The sequence below is a fragment of the Garra rufa genome, chromosome 13 (assembly GCF_049309525.1).
Source record: "Garra rufa chromosome 13, GarRuf1.0, whole genome shotgun sequence".
Taxonomy (NCBI): domain Eukaryota; kingdom Metazoa; phylum Chordata; class Actinopteri; order Cypriniformes; family Cyprinidae; genus Garra; species Garra rufa.
In genome coordinates this window covers 31,670,569-31,691,518 of record NC_133373.1, presented here as the reverse complement: position 1 = coordinate 31,691,518, position 20,950 = coordinate 31,670,569, and the positions used below count along the sequence as shown (strand labels likewise).

Sequence of the window (20,950 nt, the reverse complement as noted above, 5' to 3'; positions counted from 1 at the left end):
AAGACAGAAAATGGCCAAAAACCAAGAATAATGAAACAGCCATTATAGACTGTGTTGCGACAGGAAGGCAGGGCTCAATGAAACGCAAATGCAATGGGAAAATATGGGGGGAAGAAGTCTCTCTGTGCGTTAAAGCTGTCCTGAATAATGTAGCTTTGCAAGCAAAGGTATGCAAATCTAGAAGAGGTGACTAATGCTGAGTCACTTGAAAACTTTACTGTGTGTTTACCGTGGAAATGTCTCATTTTTATCTCACTCTAGGATTTTGAAAAAGGCCTCGGAGCAACACCAGAGGGCGCTCAGTATATCTTTCAGAGCTTGAAAAACAACACATCTGAAGAGAGTGAGAACAGTTTTGGCGATGTCAAGACTGCAGTTACTGTTTTCGAAACTATGAACAAGGCCTCAGCAAACATGCCATTAGGCGAGAACCTTCTTGCAGTAAGCATTTCAACCATTTCACTCACTTCTGACAGCTCACAATTATTATATGTTTCATCTGAAATGCAACTCAGATTCTAACCTTATCAAAATGGTCATATACAGTCAAAAGTTTTTGAACAGTAAGATTTTTAAAGTTTTTGAAGAAGTCTCTTCTGCTCACAAAGCCTGCATTTATTTGATCCAGCAAAAACAGTAACATTTTGAAATATTCGTACTATTTAAAATAACTTTTCTATTTAAAAATGTTTTAAAATGTAATTTATTCTTGTGATTTCAAAGCCAACTTTTTTTCATCATTACTCCCGTCACATGATCCTTCAGAAATCGTTTTAATATTCTGATTACCCTGGTGAAAAAACAGTTATGTTGAAAATAGCTGAGTAGATTTTTTTCAGGTTATATATATACTGACTCCAAGCTTTTGAATGGTATAGTGTATAATGTTACAAAAGCTTTTTTATTTCAGATAAATATATATTTGAGGTAATTTCTTTGGGTCTTTCAATTCATCAAAGAATCCTGAAAAAATGTACTCAACTGTTTTACATATTGATACAGCAGTTCTGCATATTAGAATGATTTCTGAAGGATCATGTGACACTAAAGACTGGAGTAATGATGCTGAAAATTTAGTTTTGATCACAGGAATAGGTTACATTTAAAATATATATTCATAACAGAAAACAGTTATTTTAAATAGTAAAAAAATATTACAACATTTTACTGTTTTTGCTGTACTTTGAAGTAAATAAATGTAGGCTTGGTGAGCAATTTTTAAGAAACATTAAAAATCAAAAACGTTTTACTGGTAGTGTACCTGACATATTTGCAGTTACAGTAAAAAATCTGTTCTCTTCAAGGATTTCATCGACTCAGCCAGCAGCATGTTGAACGTAAGCTGGGAAGTGGGAGATGAGGAAGAGAGCGGTGCACTGGCCTCACAATATCTGTCATCCGTAGAAGGCCTCGTGAAGAGCATCCGAATAAACGCCAGCGAGGGCTACAACTCCACAAACATTCAGCTTCAGATCTGCCGAAGCGGCAGCTCTTGCAACAGAACCGTTTTCAACGTGGACGTTGAGCTGAATGCAACAGCAGATATGGTAAAGACCGTAGGATTACAGTACTTGGCCAACCGCATGCCAAATCTGGGCTACGAGGATGCTATCTTTCCGAGCATAGTCGTATCCAGCACAGTTGAGAACAACACTCAGTCGTCAGTGAACATCAGACTGGCTTTTCCAAATGAAGACGCCGGAAGTGCTTCATTGACCTGCGTGTTCTGGAACGTCACAGAGCAAAGATGGTCAGACGAGGGCTGCGATTTCGTTAAAGGCCCCGGGAACCTCCTCTACTGCGAATGCAATCATCTCACCTCCTTCTCCATGCTCATGTCTAAGCATTCAGTAAGCATGCCTTTTCTAGATCAGCTAACGTACGTCGGACTGGGGGTCTCCATATGCTCTCTTATCATCTACATCATCATTGAGTGTTTGGTCTGGAGCGCCGTTGTCAAATCCAGCCTCTCCCACTTCCGGCACACTTCTCTCCTCAACATCTCTCTGTGTCTGCTTTTGGCCGATGTCAGCTTCTTGGCTTCCTCCTTCCCATCAATCCTAAATGAAACCCTGTGTCTTGTTTTGGTGGTGGCCAAGCATTACTTCTTCCTTGCGATGTTCTTTTGGATGCTGTGTCTGAGCGTCATGTTGGTCCACCAGCTCATTTTCGTCTTCAGCCACCTTGGGAAAAAGGTGTACATGATCATCGGATTCACCATTGGCTACGTTTGTCCGACAATAACTGTGGCTGTCACTTATGTGTACTACGACCAAGCAAGCGACATCCCGTACTACAGCTCTAAAACGTGCTGGCTTACCTACCAGTCAGCCATGCAGGGATCCATCCACGCATTTCTCTTCCCAGTCGGGACCATCGTGCTGGTGAACCTGTTCTCCATGGTGGTGGTCATTGCAACCGTTCTAAAGCCATCTGGAGCTGAGACCAACAAAAAGAGTGACAAAGATGCGGCGAAAAGCATCATCAAAGTCATTATCTTTCTCACGCCTGTTTTTGGTGGGACATGGATTCTGGGGCTTTTTGTGTTTCTGATGGACGACTTTACACAGTTTATTACATACGTAGTGCATTATGCATTCACCATTGTCAACTCCCTGCAGGTATTCACTAGTTTCTCCATGCAAATTATAATACTTAAAATAGCACATGTATTTAATCATTTATATCTGATATCATCTATACCTTCCAGGGCTTCTTCATCTTGTTGACAGGATGTTTTGCAGAAAAAAGGGTATGTACTGATACTGACATTACAGCTTTTTTGTATAGCTGGTATCACTGCACACTGACATGTTTCTTTTTTTCCCTTCAGGTCCGAGATGAAATATTGAGAATAGTTCTAGGGGTAAGTTCTGCGGAGCACATCAAATCTTGATTTGTAAAGAATAGTGCAATAATTTGCTGAAAACATGTTTAAAAATATATAATTGATTTCCTTCTATCAGAAATCAGGAAAAGAAGGAGCAACAACATCCACCAAATAAATGATCACAAGGTAAGTCTTTGGATATGCCTCAATTTCCTTGTTTGATTTAGAACCAGGAGGGATTATGTAAGGGAAATTCAAATCAAGCCACATTTATTTTTATAGTGCTTGATACACAGTAATAAATACACACAGCAGTTTTACATAAGGCAACAATGTCATTATTCACACCAGTTTGGTTTAAATGTTGATTCAGTTTAGTTCAGTAACAATGTCAATGATGAAAAGTTCATCAATTATGAAACAAATTCAATTTAGCTGTCAAGCAGCTCTACGGAAGACAATAGTGTCATTACTTAACTCAGGTCAGTCACTGTTTATTCAATTCTGTCAGTGTTCATCCATTCAACAGCAGCTCTACAGAAGCCAACAAAAATCCTTTTAGAAATGTCTTTAATAAATTTTGTTTCCAATTTGTATTGCAGAAGGAACATGTAAACAAATTACGGGACATTGATCCACCTCTTAACCCATGGCAGCAACAAAAATAGGAGAAGGGGCGCAACTATTTGGTGAAGACCTAAAAGTACTTCTTGTACTTTAAAAGACTTAACATCTTTGGAACAAAGTATAGGCTGTGGTCAATTTTATTTACTGCATAAAATTAGGAACAAACAATAAGAAACAGATACAAAAAAATATAATAGATGGTCATGTTTGTGTTTTTAAAAGAACAATATAAGTGCTGCTGTATATATGTAGCAATAATCTGTAGTTTTCTACTTTGATTGTTGTCTTTTATTTAACGCTGTCACTCTACATGCAATGTAAAAAGTGGTCACCTAACTTAGTTGTAAGCTGACTAGTTTTAGCTCTGCTTTTATTTTGCAAAACATAAGGAACTATGACATCAACTTCTATGTACTATTTAGTAATTCTGACAAAATATCTGAAGAACCAAAGTTAATTTAACACATAATAAGCGTGCTTCTTGAGCTTGACACATAATTTGTTGTTTTTGTTTTTTCTCTTGTTAGACCTATTTCCTTGTTTCTTGTAAAGGGATATGGAAAATAGAGAGATGAGATTGTTAATAAAGATGTTTATTGTAAAATGGTTCATCAATAAAATACTTTGCTTATCAAAGAGTGATGTCAAATATGTTTAGTTCTGCCTGTAGACCACAGCAATAATGCCGACAGTAAGAGCTATAGTTCCTGCAGCACCACCGATCAGAACTCCCAGAATTCCTCCATCAATGCGCTGTTTCTCACAGGTGTCTCCTGTGTACACAATAGCCTGTCCAGAGGCGCACCTGCAGAAACAAAAGCAATTTATATATAAACAACTAATTTTGTAGAATGACCCCTGATGCAACTCATGCAACCCAAGTGGGACACTTCAGAAAAGAGATAACAGCTAAGATAACAGTCAGATTTAGGTGCACTAACCTGCAAGTTGCTTTCCCCTGATGCACAACACATGCTCCTCCATTATGGCAGGGGTTTGGCTGACATGGTTCACTGATTGCTCGTGGCTGCCGGACTTTTGGTCTTTCATAGCTTTCTTCTACAGGTTGGGGGTTGCGTGAGAGGTTGGGTTTTATTGGAACTTCTGATTTTATAAGATGTGCCAAATCTGGTTGTAAAAGAACATACTTTTCATAATTAGCAAATATGTTCATTACAAGAGTTGTAAATATACAGCACTAATAATTATGGGGATGGTTGGAACAGTTTTGCACTATACTCAGTAGGCCTGGTTTTGACACAAATTTCATGATTCCTTTGTGGTCGCAAGATTTAATTTGATTCAATATTGATTGTTTTGGAAATATATCAGATACAGGTACAGCACATGTCTTCACATGTTTTCTCAAGGAAATAAAAACATTCAACTACACTCTTAAAAATAAAGGTGCTTTGAAAGGTTCTTCAAGCGATGCCATAGAAGAACCATTTTGGTTCCACAAAGAACCATTCAGTCAAAGGTTCTTTGAAGAACCATCTTTTTCTTACCTTTTTATAATCTGAAGAACCTTCTTTCGCCACTTTGGTGAAACAGAAAGGTTCTTCAGATATTTAAGGTTCTTTATGGAACCATTTAGACGAAAAGGGTTCTTCTATGGCATTGTGAAACACCTTTATTTTTAAGAGTGTAATGCATGCAAAATATACATGAGAGATAGTTGGTCCTACATAAGGTTAAAATGAAATGATTTCTATACAAACACTTAAATTACATTCTATGAAGTTTTGACAATAATAAAGTTATAATTACATAATTATATTTCTACTTTTTTGAAATATAAACATTCAAATGGTGTCAGTCATAAAAACTTGACAGATTTTTTTTTTTTTACATAAATTAAACATTGAAGAACAGTAAAAATTATGAATATGTTATATGGTGCATATATTTAGCAAAACTGACTAACTAGCTGACGAGTTTATAGTCACCAAATATGTTTTTCTGACATAAAAGTGACATTACGTGACATTGTTTACAAGCTATTATACTGACTTCTTTCTGTGGTTGCAAAATGATTAAGTGATTACATTAAACAGGATACGTATTTCAGTAAGTTGTACTCTTCCATTTAACATACATTCTGATGTTCATTCATATTTATTTCATGCTCTAACTGGTATTAAAGCGGATGAGATAATCAGTTCACCTGCACTTTGTGCTGCAGATTCTCACTACAACAATCTGACATTCCACATTGAACAGGGCCAAAACTGTATTGTTTAAATACTGTAACAAAATGGACAGAATTTAAAATCTGAGACTTTGTTTCACATCTAAAGTAACAAAGCACAAAGCTTATTGTAATTTATACAATTTTCCCTTCATTAACTGAAAACAGTCTAGACTAATTGATTCTTGGGATTTAAGAATTTAAGAATCAATATAAATTAAAATCATAATATATTAAGATTTTCTCACCATTAAAATTAACGGTAATAATCAGGTCGTCGTTCTTGAGGAAGTCCCTCCTGCGAAGCTGATCGTGCGAGATAAATGTGCCCCAGCCAAACTCTGGACCTCTGAAGCATGGGCAACTTTCGTCCCATTCTTCAAATGTAGATGGTTTACTCCACCGCGAGTCAGCATCTAAGTGAGTGATTCAACAGGTTCTATTAAATCATTCAGAAATCAAAGTGAAATATGACAGATAGATAGACAGACAGACAGACAGACGCACCAGTGGTGAAGCTTCTGCTGTTAGACATTTGAAGTGTTGTATCTGGATTTTGATCCATAACCGTTATAGTAACTTGACGATTCTCTGCAGGCCATTCTAATACTGCATCATTCTCACCACTAAAGAGGTGAAATGTGATCCCAACATACTCTTCGGATGAGTTTTTCCTGCCGTTTGGATAAACATTAATTCCATAAGCATAACCCTCAGAGCTGTAAAAACGGTGAGTCTGAACTTTTTCACCATGTGGGATAGTATTGAGGAGGTTGGTGAAGTTCTGAATCCTCCAGACTGCATTTGGGCATGATGTTTCAGTCAGAGTAATGTCATCTATAAAGATCGCTCCTGATGTCTTGTTGGAGCCAACAACACCCTGGAAGAAGTATCTGAACTTTTCCTCAACATTTAGAGTGACGTGTGCAATTTTCCATGACTCGTCCCCATCCCCTGAAGAAATAAAAAAACACACAGTATTCAATATATAATAAGTAGTGTCTATATTGTGTTGGTGATATCAGAAAAGACATTTCAGTCATTTGTCAGCAGTCAATAGATAAGTCAAATTTGTTTGTATAGTGTCTTTGACAGTAGATATTTTTCAAAAGCAGCTTTACAGAAAATCCCTATTATCGTCATGCCTTACAGTCACTTTCAGCAAATTAGAGCTGGGGATTGATAATAGTTTGTTTTGCACGATAACATATAGCTGGTTTATGCTGGTTCTTTGCTGGTTTATGTTGGTACTGGTCCTTAGCTGGTCATGTGCTGGTCCTAAGCTGGTCTCTCCTGCTCAAGACCAGCGCATGACCAGCATAAACCAGCTAAGGACCAGCATAAACTGACTTAGGACTCGCTAAAACCAGCATCCTAGCATCAAAACCTACCTAACCAGCATATTCTGTTTTTTTCAACAGGGTATGGACGTCATATGCATTCTAATGGGTTCCACTACAAATACTATTACCATCATTACATTACAACTTTTAACCATTTAAGACAGTTTTCTGTAGTGTGTTTTGGGACATATTCCATTAGGATTTAGTGGTTTTAAAAGGTGCTAATAGAGAGCAACCAGTTACCAGTACAAACCCACATGGTCTATTACAGTCCCATTATAACCAGTAAAACCATTACAAATTTGTAAGGGTGTCTGTTTGTTTGTTTTTTTCCTTGTTTTTTTTTTTTTTTAAGAAAGGTACTGTAGTATTTATGCAGACATACATTTCCAACTTTATACGAAGAGCTGGGCGATAATTAAAGTTATATTTTGCCACAAATTTTAAGAGAAACAAGCGTAGCCATCTTTACAATTGTCTTTGAACCTCTGTTTTTGCTGTAGTAGCCTATATTTCTTTGACATTCCAGTCCAAAACTAATTAGCATTAACCAGCTAACGAAAATTTTATTTTTTATTATTTTATTAAATATGTTCAAAGCGGATGTAATAACAAATGTAAGACTGGGAAGATATCAAAACGAGCGGTTCATTTATAAATCTGTATTCATAGGGTGACCATATTCTGAGAATCCAAAAAGAGGACAACGTAGGAAATTTGTTGCTAATAAATTATGTAATAAAAAAACATTCATTAATAAAAATCATCACCCTCATGTCGTTCCAAAACTGTATGGCTTACTTTCTTCTGTGGAACACAAAAGATATTTTGTATAATGAAACCAAACATATTTGGTCACCCTTGATTTCTACTCTATAGACAAAAAAGTTTTGAATTTCTCAAAGTATCTTCCTTTGTTACACAGAAGAAAAAGGTTCATACAGGATTGAAATTATTGAAATTACATGATGTTGAGTAAATGATGACAATTTTTATTTTTGGGTAAACTGTCCCTTTAAGAACTTTATTATGTATAGTAAACACCTAATTTATATAAGACCCATATTTAATTCTTTAATCAGGCTCTTATTGAATTAACATTTTACTCCAATTAAAACGAATTACAACTAAAAATTAAAAGAAATTATTGATTAGAATAGTAGTAAGACGGTGGTCACAAGAAAACATTAGTTATATGGTTTTTAAAATTAAATAGTAATTATAAACTATGAAATTTGTAATAATTTTGTTTTGACAGTAATTATTTATTGGCATTTTCCACTTTACTTCATCATGCAGTATCCAGTGTCGTGGCTGTTTTCAGCCAGCCCAGCAGAACTTACAGAACCTTTAAAGTGCATATTGCAGGTTAAAAAAAAATTCGAGATAAACATATATTCGTGAATGAAAATACTATACGAACCGTTAATGCACTATTTGAAAATATTTTACAAGACCTAAGGGCACAAATTTAGAAGACAAAGTGACGGTTTCCTTGACCGCTCTCAAAAACAACTTTTTTTTCCACACCGCGTCATATGACGTCACGAGAGGGAGTCGTTCGCCTAGCTCTGTTGCTATTCAGTAGGAGCAGTCGTGAGTTAGTGTGTTTTCAGTAGTTATTTTTTATTTCAATTGATCATCGTCATGTTAAATTATTGTGTTTATGGAGGCTGCACAAACTCCAGCCTGTCAGGACATCGTGTCCACGGGTTTACTTACAATAAAAAGAACGGTGCTATCTTCCGTATCTGGGTGCGTTTGTGCGGATGAAGTGACTGGCCTATACTAATGCATCTGCTTCGAAGAACGCGTTCACTTTACACTGGAGGATTATCATCCCGGCGATATGATGCAGTTCAACATGAGATGCTGAAGCAAGAACCAAGTGAGGCTCAGAGCCGGTGCAGTTCCTTCGGTGTATACAGCAGCTTCATCTGTTCTCATATCACATGACTGTATAACACAATTCTGTGTGTTATCTGAATGGATCAAGCAACTTACACTGTTTATCACTGTACATCGTGGCAGAAGCGCAGCGCGCGTTCGTCAGCACTGTGCGGGTGATTGATCCCACCGCTTCACACTTTTCGGCTATTTGCGGTTTTGAATGCGCTATAATTTAAAATAGCGCCTAATATGGGGGAGGTCTCCCTCGCTTCGGTGATCGGCCCACTGGGAATGTCCCGGTGCTCCCGATGGCCAGTTCATACCTGCAGGTACCTCAGAATAATGCCGGTGGGTAGTGGCTGCATTTAAAGTGTTTAATTAACGACGGTCAGTGAAATGAGGTAAAAAAAAAAAAAAAAACGGACATTTTATGATATTTTACAAAATCCCCCCGGACATAATTTTATAGCCAAAAAGGAGGACATGTCCGGGTAAAAGAGGACGTATGGTCACCCTAGTATTCATGCTGTGGTAATACAAACCGGAAGACAATGAGCGCAGTATATCGCGTTAACTGACCTGTGATTGTGTGAACTTTGCTGACTTTGCGAACATTTCTGGACCCATCATCCTTTCTGACCCAAATGATGAGCTGGTCTCCAGGGTCTCCACTCATCTTGTAGAAAAACTGAAGGCACTGCTGGTTCCTCTTGGGGTAAAGAATCCGTGACTCCAACAAAGCACTGTAACCCTCAGCTTTGTTAGCGGTGTCAAACTTCATATAATAGCCTGCATCTAATAACAATTAATCATATTGGTTATGCAAATGGATTTTAACTGCATTAAAACTGTTGGAGCTTTAATATATTGAATATTGTTGCCACATTGTGCATTTAAATATTTAAGAAAACAATATTTTGCTAATTCAGAAGAGAATTTAAATGGCAATAATAATAGTAATAGTAATAGTTTTGGATTGTAATTTGAAGTATCTTGGAAATGTTGGTTAGACTGGACAATTATTTTTAAAAATCTGTTATATTTTACACCATGTAAGGTATTTTCCATCAAAAATGTGATATTTATTAAATAATACAATGTTTAAAAAAAGCCCTTAATGTTGAGCCCAGACATTGCCTTATTCTTTAAACTGAATTTAAACCATTTCAACTGAAATTCTCAAAATGTATTTGTACCTCTGCATTGTCCTCCAAGTGTGTGGTCTTTTCCATCTGTAGAGCTCAAAGCCTGGACCCAGTCAGCATTATCCTCATCATACTGAATCATTCCGCAAATGTTGATCTGCTCAAAGGCACATTGATCCAAGAGAGTGATGGATGCAGCTGAAAGAAACCAAGTCGATATGGCAATTCTGCAGGTATGAAATATCTATGTTTTGTTTGCTTTTCAGACATGCACAAAATATGTTCATGTTTGTAAGAAGTAGTTGTTGCATTTTCTAACTTACTGCATTCATACATGCGATTCAGTCTTTCCAGATCAAGAGCGCTGAAGTCTAAGCGCTGTCCTATTATGTTATTAAAGGCAGGAATGGTGGTGGTTATGGTGGGAATATCAGGGTCCTTGTTGAAAGACAGAGGCCTGTAGTGCATGATGGACTCGTAATCATAGGGTGTGTTTAAGTCGGTTATGAAATCATCCTCATACTTATTGAAATTGTGCTCTTTTCCTGCACAAATGTGGGTGAGAATAGAATAGTGGCATTACATTTTTTTTCCATCCTTCACAATAAATTTGCAATGCAATAAACAAATTTGCGTGAGCAATAATAAGCAACTAAATTATAAAAGGAGATGTTATTATATCATGCAGATAACCTGGAATGATCTGATCCCACCAAATGTGTACATAGTCATCCCTGTCTGAACGAGACTGCTCATGGTAGAAACCCAGTGCGTGCAGAATTTCATGTTCTACGATGGCCTTGGTGTCACATCTGTCCCCTATGGAGATGTTTTGCCCTGTCTTTAGATCTCCAACAAATGACCAACATCTGTAACAATAAGAAATAATATTAACATTTTATGTTATGGATATTCCTACTTTCTTCACATATTAGACAGGTTGAATTTTACTTACCCATCCAGCTTTATGAAAGAAATGTAGGTGCTCTCTCCTTCATAGGGCTTAAAGTCCACACAAGACTTAAGACGATACATTTCAAATGCTTGAAGGATCACTCCTTTTGCATTAAGATCTAAACAAGTGAAGCTTTATGAATTGTCCCATCTTAAAAATTAGTTTCTTGTGAGCATTTGCTCTAATAGAAAATAAGCTTACCCAAACTATCTGTGAGGATGTATGGAATGGGAAACTGCCATCTCGCTTTTTCATTTAATATGGCATTTCTTCTTGGCTGGGAGATAAGATTTTGTTTGAGGAATGATCAAAATAGTGATGATGAGATTGAATAGTAAATACAGTAAAATAAGGGAAGTAGAGATTTGAACAATAGATTTTTGTTTTAAAAGGAAAGACTTACATCTCCAGCAATATCTCCTTCAAACAAATCTCTTTGGGAATCTGAACAAATTAAACTTATTTTATTGAACTGACAAATACAATGTACAGTTGAAGTAAAAAGTGTACATACACTTTTCAGAATCTGCTAAATGTTAATTAATTTAACGAAATAAGAGGCATCATACAAAATGCATGTTATTTTTTTATTTAGTACTGACCTAAATAAGACATTTCACATAAAAGACGTTGACATATAGTACATAAGAGAAAATTATGCATGAAGAGCTGGGGGTGAAAACTTTTGAACAGAATGTGTACATTTTCTTATTTTGCCTAAATATCATATTTTTCATTTAGTACCGCCCTTCAGAAGCTGCAGAAGGTACTAACATGTTTCCCTCAGAAGACGATATAAGTTAAATTTACCCTAATCTTCGCTCTTAATGCATCCTATTTCCTTCTGGAGCATCAGTGAGTGTTTGAACCTTCTGTAATAGTTGCATATGAGTCCCTCAGTTGCCCTCAGTGTGAAAAGATGGTTTTCAAAATCATACAGTCATTACTGGAAAGAATTCAAATACACAAAAAATGCTGAAAAACCCAAGAATTTGTGGGAACTGAAGGACACAAGGCAGTTTAACTGTTCAGGAAAAACTGTGGATCATTCAGGTAACAACACAGTAATAAGAATCGTGTATGTAATCTTTTGAACAGGGTCATTTTTTCATAAATGCAACTATTATTTTCTCTTGTGGACTATATGTATATATATGTATTTTTAATGTGAAACATCTTATTCAGGTCAGTGCTAAATAAAAAATAACATGCATTTTGTATGATCCCTTACTTTGGTAAAATAACATTTTGAAGATTCTGCAATGTGTATGTAAACTTTTGACTTCAACTGTATAATATGAATTTTAATAAAGTTTCTGGCATTTTACTAACCCAAATTAATTTCAAGAATGTCCTCCCGTAATTCACCTGCATCTGCATCCTCACCTAACATTTAATAAAGCATAAATATCTGTAAGAGTCACTTTAAATACTATAGATAACACTTATCAATAAAACATCCAAAATATTGTACCATATTGAGTTGGAAGAGCATGCGCCTGCAAGGTAGATTGATTATAGATTAGATTAATATATTTACATAGGTTGTGTTTTCTTTACCATAATTCAAAATGTGTTTTTCATTAAAAAAAAATCAATAATAATGATGTTTGAAAATACCTTAAATGTGAGAAGTACCATGAAGGGAATGATTCTCCACACAGAGTCCATGTTAACTCCTGGAGACGAGAACAGAGTTTGGAGCACATATACAAACATATGAATAAAGTCAGAGTTGAAGTAGTACTTTGATCTTAAAACCACAGACAATTTACCAGGTGAGGTGACACACGTGGATGGTGTTAATTAGTGGCCTGTCATGTGTATAGTGAAGTGTCCGTATACTGCTTGTATCAGCTCTTCTTTACCCTTTATCTCTCTCTTCTTTATCTTATTTATCTGTACCTTTCTTTATGTCAGCAGTATAAGGAGTTGAATCGGTTGGAATGATTATAGTTATATTTGTACAAAAGAGAGTCGCTCATTGCATTTGATGAGCAACAAAACATAAAATGTAATTTAAACTTAATAAGCCCATATTTTAGCAGCAATGTATTTAATGGGCTACAATAAAAACTGATATATTAGGAAAACCATTTATTTTGCTTAAAATGTAAATGAAAAAATTCTACTCAGCTGTTTTCAATGTAATAATAATGATAAATGTTTTTGGAGCAGAAATTCAGAATATTAGAATGACTCCTAAAGGATCATGTGACTGGAGTAATGATGCTAAAAATGCAGCTTTGAAATCACAGGAATAAATTATATTTTAAAATATATTCAAATAGAAAACAGTTATTTTAAATAGTAAAAAAAAAAATCTAAATTGTCTTGTTTTTGCTGTACTTTGGATCAAATAAATGCAGGCTTGGTGAGCAGAAGAGACTTTTTTTTATTTAAAATCTTCCTGTTCCAAAACTTTTGACTTGTAGTGTACAAAGCTTTATATGTAAATTGACTTTTTGATATTTGATGTGCAAACCTGAAGTGAAAATAGCGGAGGTTTACTGCAGGCCAAGATATGGAGATGAGTATATATAACCTCAGCCCTGAAACATATCAGGGTGATTTCAGATAAGATTAAGATATTATCACATTTAAACACCTTTCACAGAGAAACCTCAAGGTTCAACTGCATGTAGGTGTATCTCTTCAGATGCCAGTGCAATATGCAACAAAACATAACTATTCACTGCATTAAAATGACAATTTGGCAAAAGAGTGTAATTCAAGACTTTATTGAGAACGTTTACAAACAGATTAAGTATATCAAAGACAGTTTTATAGCACTATGACATACTTCCATTTTAAAAATGTTTTAAAAGACGTTCCCACACAGTGCACACAGCTTCCTCTCTTCAGACTTTTCAGAATCTGACACCTGTTTCAAGAGATAAATAGTAAATTCTCTCATAAATGTATCACACTGCATGACATTTATCAAACAAGTGATATTTTCTAATTAGTTATTGGTAGATCAAAAGGTGTGGTAGTTAAAGGGATAGTTCACCCAAAAATTAAAATTCTATCTTGAATTACTCACCCTCATGCCGTTCCAAACCTGTAATACCTTCATCTTCAGAACACAAATTAAGATATTACGATATTTTTTCAGTTGCCATGATACTCTTGTGTACGTGTTATAGACTGACACAAAAGAAAATAAATTGTTGAATAAAGCTGGTATTTTTGTTTTCTTCGCACAAAAAGTATTCTTGTAGCTTTATTATATTACGGTTGATCCACTGATGTCACATGGACTGTTTTAACAATGTTCTTACTACCTTTCTTCTAGGCCTTGAATGTGTCAGTTTCACTGCTGTCTGTGCAGAATCAGAAAGCTCTCGGATTTCATCAAAATGATCTTAATTTGTGTTGCGAAGATAAACGAAGGTCTTAGCGGTTTGGAACCACATGAGGGTAAGTAATTAATTGTGAGTTATCACTTTTAACCAATAAAACTGCTATATTTACCATAACTGAGCACACTTACAGATTTATTGGCCTCAAACCTTTGGCGCAACCGGAACTTCACTGTTTATCAGGCTTGTCAAGTCTTCAAAGAGACACATAAAAACAAACCATTAGACAATAACAGTATTAATGTCGAAGACAGAATGTGTCAGTCAGTGTAACGTACCCTCAAAGTCAATAAAGATAATAAGGTCATCGTTTTTCAGGTAATTTCGTCTGCGTAAATCATAGTGTTTTATGAAAGTTCTCCATCCCACTGAATCTCCTCGATAACACTCGCAACTTGGGTCAAAGGTCCCAACATTTCTTGGATTGTCCCATATTAGTTTGCCTCCATCGACTAGAAAACAGGAAGACAAAGAATGTGTTATTTTTTAACTCACATTTTAGTCACAATACAAGTCATTGTAACTTTAAGGACATACCTGTGCTCATGTCAGTGGTGAGGCTCCGAGCAGAGGACATCCTCAGCTTTATGTCTGGATCCTGGTCCATCACCACTATGGTGGCCTGGCGGTTCACAGCAGGCCACTGCATGACGATGTCATTGTCACCACTAGCCAGATGGAAGTATAAACCAGTGTATTCGCCCGTGTAATCAGAGTAACCAGACAGTGGTCGTACTTGAACGCCAAAACCGTAACCCTCAGGGCTGTAGAAGCGAGGGCTGTTCAGCACAGTGTTGTAGTCTGCTGTTTCCAGGATTCTCGAGAAATTCTGGATGCGCCAGACAGCGGCAGGGCAAAGTGTCTCTGTCAGACTGATGTCATCGATAAATATACCTCCTTCGGATTTAGCGGGGTCTCCTCTTACTGCCTGAAAGGCATAGCGGAATTTTGCCCCTATTTGCAAAGGCACATGAGCAATCTTCCATGTTTTGTCGTCATCAGCTGGGAGAAGAAAACCTTTCGTTATCACAAAATTCACTTTAAGATAAACGATTACATAAGGGATAATATAAGGGATAATAAAACAGTGGTTGAACCTAAGTAGCATGTCCCAATTCATAGTATTCATAAAACAGTTGGCAAAAATATTTAGATGGCTTACCATTTTATTCAAACTAATTGTAGTACCCACTATTCAGCAGGGAATTGTAGATGCAACTTCAGTGGAAAAACGTTTTAAAGTTTTTTGGATTTCAGTATGAATATATTAGCCATAAAGGAGTAGTTCACTTCTAAAAATTTACAGATAATGTACTCACTACGTTGTCATCCAAGATGTTTATGTTTTTCTTTCTTCAGTTGTAAAGAAATTATGTTTTTTGAGGAAAACATTTCAGGAATTATTTCCATATAGTGCACTTCAATGGTGCCTGCAAGTTTGAACGTTCAAAATGCAGTTTCAGTGCAGCTTCAAAAGGCTTTAAATGATCCCAGCTGAGGAATAAGGGTCTTATCCAGTGAAACGATCAGTCATTTTCTAAAAAACAAAATTTAAATTTCTATATTTTTATACCTTAAATGCTCGTCTTGTCTAGCTCTGCCATGTGCATGCATACTCTGTGTAATCCGGTTCATGACAGTTAGGGTATGCCGAAAAACTCCCATCTCATTTTCTCCTCCAACTTTAAAATCGTCCTACATTGCTGCAGAATTACCCACCCAGTATTTACAAAGTGAACATGCAAAGAAGGTTTAACACATTTTACCAAAAAAGGTAAAACAGCGATGTAGGACAATTTTGAAGTTGAAGGAGAAAATGTGAGTTTTTCGACCTACCCTAATTGACCCGGATTACACAGAGTACGCATGTGTTTTAGTAAGTGACCGATCGTTTCGCTAGATAAGACTCTTATTCCTCGACTGTGATCGTTTAGAGCCTTTTGAAGCTGCATTGAAACTGCAGTTTTGGATGTTCAAACTCACAGGCACCATTGAAGTCCACTATATAGAGATCATTCCTAAAAAGTTTTTCTCAAAAAAAATTTCTTTTTGACTGAAGAAAGAAAGGCATGAACATCTTGGATGACAACAGTTTTATCTGTAAATTTTTGTTCTGGAAGTGAACTACTCTTTATCTATAAGATAGTGTGCTCCAAAACAATGACAAAATTCGCATTTACACGATATAAGCATTTAACTTAGTCTCTAACTGCCACCAATATGGATCTACGATTTTGATGACATCACCCTGCACTTCAGCTTCTCATCAAACTTTCTGTCCAATCAAATACTGTCTAGAATCCGAAGTGTCTCACCCCTGCACTAGACGCTGAAGCTGCGGTTGAAATCAGTCACTTGTTCACAGAATTTTTTTTTTCTGTATGGTAAATGGCACATAGTGCACTATATAGGGGATGTCAGTGTAAATATGCTTTCCATAGGTGCAAATGAAGTCTGGATTCAAACTGCCGCAGCGCGCACACAGCCTGCTCCGGTCCAGACACATGATAGCACAGAGTAGATCATATGCATATTCAAAGCACTTCAGTGGACCTTTAAAGAATCTTTGTTTTTTCACTATAAAGAACCAATGTGAAAGTTCCATGGATGTTAAAGGTTCTTCATGGACCACAGATGCCAATAAAGAACCCTTATTTTTTAAGAGTGTAGGCTACTAGTAGTTCAAAAAGGAAACAATTACCCCAGATTGTTTGCAGTTTCTTTAATGTACGCACGGTTCCTGTTCCATCATCCGTCTTGGACCAAATTACTAGCCTATCCATTGTACTCCCTGTCATTTTGTAGAAAAACTGGAGGCATTGTGTCTTCCTCTTAGGATACAGGATGCGGGACTCGAGGAGAGCAGATTGCTCTGCATTTCCAGTGGAGGTGTCAAAGTGCATAGTATATCCTAAACCTAAAAATCACATAGCAAAAATGTTACATTTGTCAAACTGTAGTCACTTGGAAAAACTTCATTTCAGGAGATTGAGTTCTGTAACCTCTGCATTGTCCACTGAGTGTGTGATCCTCTGAGCTTTTAAGATGGACCCAATCAGCATCATCAGTCGAACTCTGTATCATCCCACAAATGTTTATGTTTTCAAAAGCACATTGGTCCAGCAAGGTAAGAGAAGAGGCTGAAGAAAAACCGAAAATAAATAAATAAGTGTGTATATTCATAAACTTATAGTTATATTCAGAAATGTACACCATAATAATACTATTAACTTACAGCAGTTGTACATTCGATTCAGTCTAACAACATCCATCTCACTAAAGTCCAGATATTGCCCTATGATGTTGAAGAACTCTGGGATGTTGGTGGTGATGGTAGGAATATTAGGGTCTTTGTTGAAAGCAAATGGACGATAATGCATGACAGATTCGTAGTCATATGGAGTATTTAGATCTGTGACAAAACTATCATCGTATTTGTTGAAGTTGTGCTCCATGCCTAGAAAATAAAATTATGTAATATATGAAAGACACATCCAAGATTCAGTAATGAATATTAAACAATTTAGCAAATGACAACAAACAAACCTTCAGTGACCTGATCTAGCCATATCTTCACATAGTCATCTCGGTCCTGGCGAGACTGCGTATGGTAAAAGCCCAGAGCATGCAGCAGTTCATGCTCAATCACGGCCTTGTGGTCACAACCAGGCCCCAGAGAAAGCACCTGCCCATTCTGTAGATCGCCAACATAAGACCAGCACCTGCAGGCAATTCCAAAGTCCTATTAGTATGACTTTTATTGTTTTATTATAATAGATAGGTGTTGTCTAATAAACTGATTATGCTCATACTTAATATGCTGGTGCTATAACATAAATAGTTTTTGCAATGTCTGGCTTCACACATACCCGTCTCTCTTTTCAAATTTGATGTATGTCTTCTCGCCCTCATAGGGTTTAAAATCAACACAGGACTTCAGACGGTACATTTCAAATGCCTGATGAATAGCACCTTTTGCATTAAGGTCTGTGTAATAAGAAAATATCCATAAAGAAATTCATCATAATAAAAATACAAATGTGTCAGTTTTTTTGTTTTTCTACTTGATTTTGTAAGTAATTGAAAATCACCTAGGCTGTCAGACAGAATGTATGGAATAGGGAACTTCCATCTGTACATTTTGTCAATAAGACCAACGCGACCAGGCTGTAAAAAGACATACATTTTAATAGACATTTTTAAAATCAACAACAGATACTGGTACATAGGAAGATTTCAGCACATGCAAAAAAATGTTTACACACACCTTGCAGAATCTGCAAAATGTGAATTATTTTATCAAAATAAGAGGGATCATACAAAATGCATGTTATTTTTAAGTTAGTACTGACCTGACTAAGATATTTCATATAAAGTACGTTTACATTTAGTCCACAAAAAAAAAAAAAAAAAAAATAGTTGAATGCAGAAAAACCAAATAATTTGTGGGACCCGAAGGATTTTTCAGAAGAACAGCGGGCAGTTTAACTGTTCAGGACAAACAAGGGACTCATGAACAAGTATCACAAAACAAAACAAAAAAGAACGTAGCTGTGGATCATTCAGGTAACAGCAGTATTTAGAATCAAGCATACGTAAACTTTTGAACGGGGTCAATTTTATAAATTTGACTATTATTTTCTCTTGTGTACTATATGTAAATGTATTTTATGTGAAATATCTTATTTAGGTCAGTATTTAAAAAAAAAAAACTTACATGCATTTTGTATGGTCCCTCTTATTTTGGTAAAATAGTTAACATTTTGCAGTTTCTGTAAGGTGTATGTAAACTTTTGACTTCATCTGTATATATAACATTGATTGTGCACTTACAGGTATAGCAATGTCTCCCTCAATCAGCTGGGTTTTTGCTCCTGACAAACAAGTTAAAATATACATTATAGTGGTGTGATAATGAATTTGCATAAAAATGAACTTTGTTTTGTAATGTAAAATATAAAAGTTGATTTAGATTACCAAGATTGATGAAAGGGTTAAAATTGGGTTCATCTTCAACCTCTGTAGAAGAAAAAGTGTTATATAACTGTTTAGATCAATTGAATAACAATGTATTATTTACAGTAATTGATTAAAATAATAAATCTTACCATGAATACGAGTTGAAACTGGAATCTGAAAGTCATGTAGGGAGGAATAGAGTTAAACGCATTTAGAGATAGCATTTAATAGGGACCAAAGCCTATGTAAGTATCATATCATCAAGGTTAAATTATAAATACAGAAAATCATTCACTCACAGCATGAAGTGCTGCAGCCAGCACTGTAAAGATGAGCAGCTTCGGTAAAAGCATCCTGACAATATGTGGGGTATAAGAAATTGTCATTGCTTAAATGATATAAAGAGAACTTTAACCTTTGACCATGTTTATTGGAGTGATGGTTTTGAAGTCTTACTTCTGACAGTATTTTTATAGCCCAAGAAACACGTGTCTCCCATAATGCAGTGTTAGTAATTATGTGCTGTTTACAGAGCTTATGCAACTCAGTGCAGTCCACCATTTTAAATAACAACTCAAGCAACCCTTATTGTAGTAAATATTTCTAATTAAGATGTACTAAATGAAAACAAAAAGAACTGGACTTTTTAAAAAAGTGCTAAAAGTAGATGCTAGCCAAATCGGAGGTAAAATTGCGATAGAACTTTGGCAAGACAACACTTTTAAAAGCAAAATTGGTGTATTTTAATGCATTCAATTAACACATACAGTAGCTTTTCTTCTTCTGTGGTTTTTATTGGCAGTCGTGGTTGTGTCTACATCTACCAACCCTAAAACTCTTTACAACAGTGCAAATACAGTAGTTGTTGTTCAGAATGACAAGAATTACGCAATATTGATGTACACATGGCCAGTATCCGCAGCTGTATTCCATCTAGCCTTAACCGCAGTTTTGAAAACGAGCTGCATTGCCGCCATCTTCTGGACTGAGGTCCCCCCTTAAAAAAACAAAACAATAGGCACCATCAAAGAATTTGTAGGCTTAATGGTTGAACTGGTTATAATGAGACTTGCATTGATTTTAATGAAAACTGTAATGGACCCTGTGGGTTTCTACTGGTAATTGGTCACCTTCTATTGGGGATTTGTTAAAGCCACTAAATCCTAATGGAATATGTCCCAAAACACACTACAGAAAACCATTTTTAAATATTTTTTACAATTCTACAGAATTGGTGCAAACTGCTGTCCCAGAACAAAAAACACATTTAAAAAGCATTATTCTATTATCTCTTGAAACCCACAATAATATTTAAAATATTGGTAAGCTTAATAAGATTTAAAATCATAATTTATTGGGTACTTTCAATTGGGAGGTTGCTGTCCCAAACGCTAACACCTAAATTTCTTATTAAACATATGAAAATGATATTTGAATTTTTTTCCATTGTTGTTTTTAAAAGTATCTTTTTAATTAGTGTGCCCCCTCTCTCATAGCCACAAGGTGTGAGTAGACAGGCCCCATTATTTTGAGGTAAATTTGTTAAAAATTCTGAAAACCATTGAAACTTTAAGGAGCGCCACTACCAATCTTTTTTTCTGCAATTAACCACAGGTTTTTGGGAGTTATTCCATAACATTTAGTT

The 20,950-nt window shown here is 35.9% G+C and overlaps 3 protein-coding genes across 3 annotated transcripts; 1 reads left to right on the top strand and 2 right to left on the bottom strand.

Moving 5' to 3' along the window:
• Positions 1–275: 275 nt before the first annotated feature.
• Positions 276–3,570, top strand: LOC141283508 (adhesion G-protein coupled receptor F3-like). The gene is made up of 6 exons (XM_073816793.1): positions 276–441; positions 1,305–2,621; positions 2,711–2,752; positions 2,834–2,866; positions 2,967–3,016; positions 3,433–3,570. Exons 1-5 carry the CDS (start codon positions 394–396, stop codon positions 3,003–3,005), a joined length of 1,479 nt encoding a protein of 492 aa, XP_073672894.1. The 5' UTR covers positions 276–393; the 3' UTR covers positions 3,006–3,016; positions 3,433–3,570.
• An 8-nt stretch (positions 3,571–3,578) lies between these two features.
• On the bottom strand, positions 3,579–12,690 carry LOC141348473 (meprin A subunit alpha-like). Its single transcript, XM_073852769.1, has 14 exons — positions 12,602–12,690; positions 12,456–12,535; positions 12,314–12,367; positions 11,385–11,425; positions 11,183–11,258; positions 10,982–11,099; positions 10,720–10,895; positions 10,350–10,571; positions 10,078–10,224; positions 9,461–9,676; positions 6,156–6,602; positions 5,897–6,064; positions 4,399–4,585; positions 3,579–4,262 (listed from the first exon to the last, which is right to left on the bottom strand). The coding sequence occupies exons 1-14, from the start codon at positions 12,688–12,690 to the stop codon at positions 4,112–4,114; spliced, it is 2,172 nt and encodes a 723-aa protein (XP_073708870.1). The 3' UTR covers positions 3,579–4,111.
• Positions 12,691–13,706: 1,016 nt separating this feature from the next.
• On the bottom strand, positions 13,707–19,692 carry mep1a.1 (meprin A, alpha (PABA peptide hydrolase), tandem duplicate 1). Its single transcript, XM_073817031.1, has 14 exons — positions 19,605–19,692; positions 19,455–19,479; positions 19,324–19,365; positions 19,180–19,220; positions 18,438–18,513; positions 18,216–18,333; positions 17,893–18,068; positions 17,582–17,803; positions 17,349–17,486; positions 17,048–17,263; positions 14,884–15,348; positions 14,625–14,798; positions 14,478–14,540; positions 13,707–13,865 (listed from the first exon to the last, which is right to left on the bottom strand). Exons 1-13 carry the CDS (start codon positions 19,689–19,691, stop codon positions 14,491–14,493), a joined length of 1,830 nt encoding a protein of 609 aa, XP_073673132.1. The 5' UTR covers position 19,692; the 3' UTR covers positions 13,707–13,865; positions 14,478–14,490.
• Positions 19,693–20,950: the final 1,258 nt, after the last annotated feature.